We start from the raw sequence: 10,976 nt of genomic DNA, 5'->3' as shown, positions 1-10,976 counted from the left end.
GCATATTTTCTTTGACACAATGTTATACCTTTAGTGCTTCTAGCTATTTCAAGACCAAGAAAAAATTTCAAAGAACCAAGATTTTTAATTCGAAACAGTTTATGCAAATTATGCTTAACAAAAGAAATTTCAGTAGAATTAGTGCCAGCTAAAATGAGATCATCAACATATATGAGCAATGTTGTAAATGAGTAGATGCATATTTGGTAAACAAAGAATGGCCATGTTGTGATTGAGTATAGCCAAGGGAAAATAGAGTAGAGGATAACTTGTGGTACCATTGCCTACTTGCTTGCTTAAGACCATAAATGGATTTGTGTAACTTGCATACTTGGGTAGATTTGTGTCCAACGATTCCAGGGGGTATGGACATATAGACTTCTTCATGGAGATCACCATGTAAGAAGGCATTGTTAATGTCAAGTTGGTGTATGGACCAATTTTGGCATGAGACAATGGCTAATAAAAGCCTAATAGTAGTGAGCTTGATGACAGGGGCAAATGTGTCAAAATAGTCAATTCCTTCAGTTTGATTGTACCCCTTTGCAACAAGGCTTGCTTTATACCTTTCTATGCTACCATCATATTCGTGTTTAATTTTGTAGACCCATTTGGCACCTATATGAACTTTGTTGGGTGAAAGGTCAACTAAGAACCAAGAGTGATTGCGTTCTAGAGCATTAAGCTCATTTTGCTTAGCCTCTATCCAATGAGGAGATTTAATAGCATGTTTATATGTCTTTGGCTCATATTTAGTGGAGATGGATAAAGTGTGATGTAAATGCTTGGGTGACCAATTGTGATAGGATAGGACAGAGGCTAAGGGATGTTTAAGACTAGGTGAGGTAGGGGAATATGTAGGGTTAAGGAGAGAGTGATGAAAGTCTTGTAGGTAGGAGGGAAGATGTCTAATTCTAGTGATCTTCGAAGGTCTTGAGGTGAGGAGTTTGGTTGGATAATTGGTTTAGGTAGGGTCTCTGGGGTTATGTTTGCAGGGAGGTTGGTTTGAGTTTGAGGATGAGGGAAATCAAGGAATAGGTATTCTATATTGGTAGTTTGGGTAATTGGATCAGTGTGAAATTGTAGGGAAGGCTGACTAATGTCATAGGGAAATATGTGTTCTTTAAAAACAACATTCCTTGAGAGGAAAATTTATCTGGTATTAAGATCTAAAAGTAGATATCCCTTGGTCCCATGTTGATACCCTAAAAAAACACATTTCTTAGCTCTTGAATCCAATTTGGTTCTATGGTGCTGAAGGGTGCATGCCTAGCAGAAGCTTCCAAATATTCTTAGGTTGTCTAAGGATGGTTCTTGGCTATGTAAAAGGGAATAAGGAGATTTGTTATGTAAAACAGGGCTAGGTAATATGTTGATCAAGTAAGTAGCATGTTTGACAACATAGCCCCAATAAACCTTGGGTAAGTGGGACTGAAATAAGATGGATCTTGTGACATTCAAAAGATGTTTATGTTTCCTCTCAACCATGGAGTTTTGTTGTGATGTTTCCACACAACTAGTTTGGTGAATGATGCCAAGGGTTTGGTAAAAAGAAGGCATGCTAAATTCAGAGCCATTGTCTGTTCTTGCGGTCTTAATTGTTTTATGATATTGGGTCTGAACCAGAGTAGTGAAGTTCTAGACAAGGGTTCTAGCCTCCCTTTTTGTTTTCATGAGATACAACCACATATGCATACTAAAATCATCTATGATAGTAAGGAAATATATATGGCCATGGATTGAGGAAATAGCTATAGGTCCCTATATATCCATGTGAACAATATCAAAAACAAAATTGCTTTTATGTAAGCTGTTTGGAAAGGGTAATTTAGTTAGTTTTGCCATGTAACAAAAATCACATACATGAGAGGCATTGTATTTAACATCAGAAAAGGTTTTAGGGATATCATGCAAAACAGAATTAGATGGATGGCCTAATCTAGAGTGCCATAAATCAAAAGAAACATTAGTTTGATTATCAGAAATTGTATTGACAAGATGTAAATTGAATCTACTTGAACTTGTAGCCATATTGAGCATATACAAGCCATTGAGAGCTTCAACATGTCCAATCGTCTTCAAGGTATTCATATCCTGAATAAGGCAATGAGACTTGTCAAATATCAATCTGCAATTGAGGGAGGTAGTGAGTTTGTGTATAGAAATCAAATGATACTTGAAGTTTGGTATGTGTAGAACATTATATAGAACCAAGTTATCAGATAGAGTGACAGTTCCACTATGGTTAGCAATGGTAATTGTTCCATTTGGTAATCTAATTTTGAAAGGTTTAATTAATTGATAGTAATCAAAATCAGATAAGAAGGACTTACATGATCAGTGGCTTCACTATCTAATATCCAATAATTGATTTTACCTGATGTAGTATTGTGATCTGGTGCATCAGTAGTGGATGGTAGTGCAGTGTTGGTTAGGCTCAACTGATTGACCTAGTGTTAAGTAGGGTTGATTTCTGCTTGCTGAAGTAAGGAAGTGAGTTGAGCATATTGTGCAGGATTGAATTGTAAGCCAGTGCCTTTGTCCTTATTTGTGCTAGTAGTGGTTGATTGTGTCTTTGTGATGTTGTTAGCAGATCCCATTATAGGTCTGAGTTTGTTATAGTTGGGAGGAAACTCATGCTTGAAATAGCATGTTTCTATGGTATGTCTCTCCTTTCCACAGTGAGTGCATACTTTTACTGGAGTTGATCTATTGTTATAAAATCTCCCACCTGTTCTACATCTCCCTCTTGTGATATTAAAAGAGCTTCTTCTAGAGGCTTGTTTCCAAGGCTGCTCTTGACTATTAAACAACACCTTAGACTCACCTGAAGTTTGTTCATTAACTTGTCCTTCTGCTTGAATGACTAAAGAGAATGTCTTATTTATGGTGGGTAGTGGTTCCATAAGAAGGATTTGAGACTTAGAGGTGTGGTATTGGTCATTCAAACCTTTTAAGAAGCAAATCACATACTCTGGTTCTCTATTTTCTTTGATTCTTTTAACAAGATTACATTTGCATTGGATATCACAAGTGCAGGTGGGCAATTGTCTTAGAGACTCAAGATCTTCCCAAAAGGTTTTGAGGGCAGTAAAGTAGGTGGAGATGTCTCTATCCCCTTGTTTGGTGGAATGAACTTCTTGTAGTAAATTGGATATCCGAAAATAGTCACCTTTTGAGAATGTATCCCTTAGATCCTGCCAAAGTTCTTGAGCACTATCTATGTTCACAATACTTTCAGCAATTTGAGGGTTTAGAGTTCTTGTAATCCAAGAAGCTACCATTGTGTTGCATCTTTCCCAAGTATCATACTCAGGATCACTGGTCTTTGGAATTCTTATATAACCATCAACAAACTTATATTTGTTCTTTGAGAGTAAAGCTCTCCTCATGGACTTACTCCATGAATGGTAGTTTCTCCCTTCAAGAGGTTTAGTCACAAGAATGCAACCTGGGATTTCTCCGGGATGAAGATAATAGGGATTACAAGGATTTTGTAAATCAATTCTAGGAGGGACCATGCTTTGGGAATCATCAAAATTAATATCTTCCATGATTTGCAGAATGAAAACGAAACATAAATCACAGAGAAGAAATCAGAGAGAATTATGAAAAGAGTTTCAAACCTTTTTTATATGAATTTTGGTTTGTATCCTAAGTTGGAAGGATCAGAAGTATTGAAGAATTTGGTTGAAGAGTTTGCTGGAAAAAAAAATGGCACAGATTTGATTCTTCAGAGTGATTGGCCTTGTTTGAAATTTTGAGATGGATTTTGCGCAGCAAAACTCTCAGATCGAGAGCTTTGATACCATCTTGCAAAAGTATGCTTGAATATTCTTTGTTTTCATTGATTATACTTGAACCATTCAAGTTTTATTTATACAAGAGATATTGCTTGAAAAGCAAGGCACCTATTGACTAACTAATAAAACAGAATTTGCCACCAAATCCCAACGACTAGAAACAGAAGAAAAACTAAACCTACGAATTTCTTGAAATAACAGAAAGAATGAAAGAAGATGCAAAGAATTAAAAGAAGGTTGGTTAATACCTACACACTAAACTCTCATCTTCCAAATCTCTAATTACTTCCCCAATCAACAGAATAAGATCCTAGGAGGTAACTTTCTATTTCACCTTTCTCCTTCATTTCGCTATTGTGTTTTAAATTATTTTTGTTACTTTTTCTTTCTGTTTGTGCCTTTTTTGTTTGAATTGGACAATCTAAGGAATATACCTCAAACATAGAACATACAACTTTTCTCGTATTTCTATCGTTCCTACCAAATGTAAAACATTTGATAAACTTTTTGAGCACTATGTTAAATAGTTTGTTTTTTCAAATAATTTTTTGAGTGGTTAAAAATTAACCCCTTTTCTCTCGTTGAATCTAATGTTATGAAACCCGAGCTGAACATCAACCCAGAAAAGGTTCCATATAGGTTCTAACCGGTTAAACCGGTTAGACCTTCGGACGGACCGGATTTTGCTATAAATAATAGGAATTATTAGTTAAAGTTGTATTTGTAGAACTTAATATCATATTTAAAATTATAGGAATTTTTCAAAACACAATCACATATATTACAAAAGAATATACAGTGAGAGATTTATAAAGTATAGGCAATCACATGCAATGTGACATCTGTATAGCACAAGCACAAATAAGTATATATTGTTACAAAGCGAAGGCAAGATACATTATTATAAAATATTTAATATGTATAAATTCATAGTGTAAGTGTTTTTACACTGTCAGCAAATTATTTATATGTTAATCATCCATTCAGTTCACACAAAAGTAATACAAAGAAATAGTGAATGCGCTAACACTGTACAAAAATTTACACTAACATTTTTAAACTCTATTATAAACTATAAGGCAGAGAAGTGAAAGTCATTATACATTATTAATTTATTATAATGCCCAACTTCTCTAACAAACTATTCTATTTCTTTTACTTACTGTTGCAAATTGAAATAGTAAAATAATCCTCACATAGAGAAGTGAAGCAAGAGAAGAGAATGGTTGTTACAGTTTCTCTTCCTCTTTTTAGTTTCCATTCCCCCTCACCCTTTACATACCATATTCCTCTTCATCAAAGTGTCAAACTTTCCCTCATTTTCTTCACACCCTATGTATCCTTCTTCAATACTCATCTATGTTCATTCTCTTCTTTCATTGGATCTAGTTTGATGATTCTAACCTGGAGTAGGTGAGGAACGGCGGTTGGGATGAGTGGTGCTGCTGCAGCTGTCTTCTTCTAGAATGAACGGTGCTGCTGTGACTGTTTTCTAAACCCTTTCTTTTCTTTCCCCCTGTTTGGTTTCTCCAAGCTTAAGCCACCTACTTTATTTCTCTGAACATTTTTTCCACTGGTTGGGCCGGCCGGTTGAGCCACCTAGGCTTAACCCGGTTCGACCGGATTTTCAGCGGTCAGAAGCGGCCTGAAAGAGCGTCCGGGTTTGGGGGTGAGACGGGGCCGCCCACCATGCCGGGGGACGGTTGGACCGTCCGGTCCGGTCCAAATATCAATGGTTCAATCTAATGAGGACATGGGTAATGAGTCAGGCTATTTAGATAACTTTTGAATATTGTATATGATATTGTTCATATATAAAAAATATTTTCTAGTATACTTTCAAAATTATTTATATGATATTGTTTATATATAAAATTATTTTGAGCATAATAGATTCTTATCGAGTACGATTTAAGATGGTATATGCATGCGATCTTACTTCTATAAGTAAAGAGTTTAGATCCTCTTTAGTCAGACTCACAATGAAATAAATAAACTGGACATTCGTTTGACACATGATTCATTATTTCGCTCAATAAATTTGGTTTATAAATTGACTTAATTATATATATGTATGTATGTATATAGATTATATATTATATATAGAAAATTTCTAATTTCATATATATTAAATAAATAATCACAATTTGAACTAACAAATTGAATCAATCGAGCTCATGAATTAAACTAAACTGTTCTTGAACCCTTGATGAACCAAACGAATTCGAGAAATGAGTCGAACAGAATAGTACTCAAACTTCAATTGAGCCAAATTCTAGGTAGAAATACAATTCATTTCGAACTCGAGTCAAGTTTCAAGGATAGTAAATTCTTATGAAGTTGAGTTATGGTTTGACTTAATTCGGCTTGTATCCTACCTTACCTTCGATACTAGAGAGTTGAGTATTGTAATACAAGAAAACTGAGAGTTTGCTAATTTTTAAAATAATTTTATTCAAAATAATTCAAAATTTGTACAATTAAAAATTTATTCATGCCACATGTCATCATTTCTCTCCAATACTGGACCCTCAATCAAGTATGGGAGAGAATCTAAATTCGAAATAAAAAAATGTTATTTCAAAGAATTTAACCCATAACCTCCGAATTAATAACGATGATACTATGCATATTGAATATTTTTGGTATAACCAAAAATATTATATCATCCTATAAGTAAGAAACATATCCTTTTAGGATGCATCATTGTCCCTCCTCACAAATGATTCACAAGAGTTAATCATGTAATATTTTAATCATTCTAATGATCAAGTAAGATATCATTTAGACTGATACATTATTGGTATATGGAATATAAATTAAGAATGATTTAATAATGTAGATAATAAAAAATACTATACGTAATTTGAGTAAAAATCATAATGTATAATTATAATTTAGTCTTGATTTCACCATGGTCGGTGCAACACAATCATATGGAAGAAGGATATAAAGTGGCTGATATATTCTCTCCTTATGTCATTTAAATTTCGACAGATACCAAAGTTCTTTGTTTATATATCACAAGAAGGATACTTATTTCATTTAAATTAAATTTATTTTTATTAATGCATCAATTCTAAACCCAACAATATGAATTGGAAATGAACATTTAATTCCAACACATTTTATTTCATTGCCATTTCGTGGAATTATAAATTCCTGCACCAAATGGTAACATTGTGTCAAGAGCAACATCTCTAAATGCAGAATCAATTTATAATCATCATCACATAGCTTATAAATGTTAAATAGATAATAAACAGGAAAGACTTATGCTTTGTATTCACCCATTAAAACTAACTATTGAAATTGAATGCTTTGTATTCACCCATTAAAACTAACTATTGAAATTGAATGACATAAAAATAATCCTATGCACCAATTGGATATGGATTATTTATTATCTACTAATTGTTGAATTTGTTAAATATTCTTCTACATGTTATAATGTGCCATATTCCATGTGGATTAAAAATAAATTTAATGATGCAAGTCAGATGCATTAGTTGGGTCTATTAACATAATGCTTCCTATACATTTTCATTAAGAAAAAAAATGTATGCACCAATATCTAAGAGTTTTTTTACATTGTCTTTCATTATTTATTGTTTATTTTCAATTATTGACTCTTAAAATAAAAGTTATACAAATAAATGATATATTAAATATATATAAATTTTTACATTGACAGGTGAGTTTTATTGCTGAAACATTCTCTTTCTTATCTTTATTGAATGTTGTAGTACCATGCACTATCTCTATCAATTTACATTTTATGAGAACATCCACAATATCAAATAACATTTTCATTCTTATTTGGATCTTACACATTATTTTATAATTTATTACAACTTCATATGAAATAAGAACAATATCTACTTTTTTCTTACAATGACAAATATCATTTTTATTTGGGTCTCACAACATTTATTTTTTCCCACAACATCTATCTCTCTCATCTCTTCCTCTTGTTAAAAATAACCAATAATTTTTTTACTTAAGAACAAAAGTCAGAAAATAAAAATGACACAATGAATAACAGACTAAGAATATTCTTACTCCATTAAGAACAACGCTAATAACCTCTTCCCATGAATAAGTTGAAATTGTGGTGACTTTGTCACCCTCTTGTCTAAAGAAATTGTCACATCTTTGCTCTATTTTTTGGGAACATATCTACCTTTTATAATAGAATATGAATGTTTGCAGTTTTCTACAATAGAATATGAATGTTTCTTAACCCAAAAAAATAAAATATGAATGATTGCAGTTTTCTATTCCCATAAATTTTAACGAGTTAATATCCTCTCCACTAATGGAGAGACGAGTGCTTCAAAAAATAAAATAAAATAAAATTTCTAATGACACATCTACCCTTTTAATTATAATAAAATTACATTTTTGTCACTACAAACAAGTACAAAAAATGCACTTACCTCTCCATTAATCCTAATTCATTTTTAACACCTAGTGTTAGTTATTAATGAAGAAGAAGGAATGGTATATAACTTATAGTAGCGCCTTGACTTGTCTAATCTTTTTCTTTGCTTGAAAAGTATTTAAAGCTTAGACTTATACTTGGACTATTTAAATGTGTGACTTGCCTTAGATTATTAGCTTAAATTAGTGGAATAACTAAAACTAAACTAATTTTTTTAGCTATATAAATTAATTTACGGTTAATTATCTGTCCCATTAAAAATAACATTTTCCTTAAGAAAAATAATAAATGTGCTGATTTGTATTAAATTTCTTGTGTTAGGAAGTGTTGAAAGATTTATTTGAGAGGTTTCCCCCTTAACAAATTGTCCCCGGCAATGGCGCCAATTTGTTGAAAGGAGTTTTCTCTTCGATATGTTTTCTTTATTTGGTTAAGTAAGTGAACTCGATTTTATTCTTTGTTCGACATCTCGGCTTTGTTGAAATAAATTCCAACGCCGGTATAATGGTTTCAAGAATATTCCAGTTACAAGTTACTTCTAATAATCATGTGAATAAGTTGTGGAAAGTTGGTATTAAAGAATAAATAAATTGAGGAATGTAAATAACAATAAATAAAAGTTAGTAAGTTAGTTTCATCACTTTTGTGTATTAAAAAGTGTTTCAACAAATAAATTTATTGATAACACTTTACTATTTTACAACTTACACCTCTTTCAAGATTCAATTGTAGTATAGTATAGGGTTATGTCGAACCACAAAGAATTGTCTAATAGAATGAATCATATGAATATGTCAATGCACAAATAATGAGTGAACATATTTTGGTTGTTTTTTATTTGATTTGATATGCACATAAACACTTAACAAGAAACATAAACTAAGTATTAACAAATTCTTGATGAGACAAGATCATTTTGAATGATGAAAGTATTTCTCAACTTCTTATGTATTTGAACTACTTAGACAAGTTCTTATGTTTTACTTTGATTAACTTCAAAAACCAAGGTCTGAAATCCTCCTTTTAGTGCATGTCCTAAAATGGTAGAATGGTGATCACTTATATTCACTACTAAACAATACTACGTCCACAAAGAGACTAGGTTGTCACACCCTAATCTTGGCTACTCTAATATTGAAGTAGTAATAAATATAAGATCTTAAGAAAAATATGTTTAACTTGGAAAATAAACTAAGTAGTACACAGTTCATTTGTTAAGTGTTTGAGACAAGTAATTTTTATGACTTGAAATCAGTTTTTAGGTGATCAATCTAAAAAGAGCATTAAGTACTTCTCAAACAAATAAAATTAACCTAAGCACCAACTTGAATGATTAAAATTCAAATGAAATTATAATGAAGAAAGAAATATAAACATACCATAATCCAAATGAAAGTTGTAGGAGCATTAGCCATCTATCCAAAGATTAAATGCTTTAAGTTCCCAAATAGGATACAAAATCATATTTTTGCACCTATTTTGCCAACTTCATTCTCCTCTTGAATTACATGAAAAACATGCTTTAACTTGATTACTTTTTAGCAATTCATTTTGAGCTTTTGTCTTGAATTTTGGCTTGAATTCTTGTCCATCTTTGAATTTATTCTTTAATATTCAATTTCCTACAAAACTCAAAGAAAACTTGGACAAGAATTAATAAAGAACTAATTTATTCAATCATGCAAAATTCACCTAAAAAGTGTTAATTTAAGTTGGTTTTCTACAATTTGCATAGGATAAGTGCCATAAAATGATGGTGAAAAGTGTATACTTTTTGCACTTATCAAACTCCCCCCAACTTAAAACTTTTTTTATCCCCAAACAAAGGTAAAATAACAACCACAGCTCTTGGCCTTCAAGCAAAGAAAAAGTAGGATGTTCCATGAGTTGACTTAGCTTTCTTCAAAATTGGGTTTGTTGTCCAGGTCAACCAGGTCAGCTTGGTCCACGCTGGGTGTGACCTAGTTCCAGCTGGGCGTGGACCTGGCTGTCCTGGCCTGGTGCTTAGCTGACCTAGCTTGGTGCTTAGCTGACCTGGCCTGGTGCTTGCCTGACCCGGTGCTTGGTGCTTGACTGACCTGGCCTGGTGCTTGGTGCTTGGCTGACCTAACCTAGTGCTTGGTGCTTGACTGGTCTGGCCTGGTGCTTGGTGTTTGGCTGACTTGGCTTGGTGCTTGGTACATGGCTGACTTGGTTTGCAAGAATTTAATTTTGTTTTTCATCTCAACACTTACTTTTATTGCACAATTTTTTCAAAAATCACTAAGGTCTTATTTAGGTTGTAATGAGGCTTGGTTATGAAAGGAAATTGGTTTTTCAATTTGGCCTGGTGCTTGGTACATGGCTGACTTGGTCTGGTGCTTGCTGACCTGACTGATGTTGGGTGCTTGACTGGTCTTTTCAACTTTTTTCCATTTTTCCTTCCCTCATTCTTTTTCTTGACCATTTTGTGTAACTTCTCTTTAATTTTGTCAATCTCTTTTCACTCCTTTTTTATTTTGGATTTTTTTCTTTACTTTTTGATTTGTAAAGAAATTGAGAGTTTTCCTTGAACATTTTGTTACATGGCCAACCATTCCCCCCAACTTAATTTCATCCATCAACCTTCCTTTTAAAAAATGATCTCTTTTTACTTAGAAAAGTATAGGAGATTATTTTTGTTTTTCCATATTAGGCTCAAGGGTTAATTTTGAAAAGGATAACAAAGGATATTCCTATTTTTGGTTGGT

At 32.7% G+C, this 10,976-nt stretch overlaps 1 protein-coding gene across 1 annotated transcript; it reads right to left on the bottom strand.

Moving 5' to 3' along the window:
• Positions 1-2,456: 2,456 nt before the first annotated feature.
• On the bottom strand, positions 2,457-3,554 carry LOC109337416. The gene has a single exon (XM_019574397.1). The coding sequence runs from the start codon at positions 3,552-3,554 to the stop codon at positions 2,457-2,459; it is 1,098 nt and encodes a 365-aa protein (XP_019429942.1).
• Between the last annotated feature and the right edge of the window lie 7,422 nt (positions 3,555-10,976).

This window comes from Lupinus angustifolius, unplaced genomic scaffold (assembly GCF_001865875.1).
Source record: "Lupinus angustifolius cultivar Tanjil unplaced genomic scaffold, LupAngTanjil_v1.0 Scaffold_6_35, whole genome shotgun sequence".
Classification (NCBI taxonomy): domain Eukaryota; kingdom Viridiplantae; phylum Streptophyta; class Magnoliopsida; order Fabales; family Fabaceae; genus Lupinus; species Lupinus angustifolius.
This window is presented reverse-complemented; position numbering and strand designations above follow the sequence as displayed.

Excerpts from the sequence above, each read along its gene's own strand:
- LOC109337416 (XM_019574397.1), bottom strand. The coding sequence starts at position 3,554 with ATGGAAGATATTAATTTTGATGATTCCCAAAGCATGGTCCCTCCTAGA.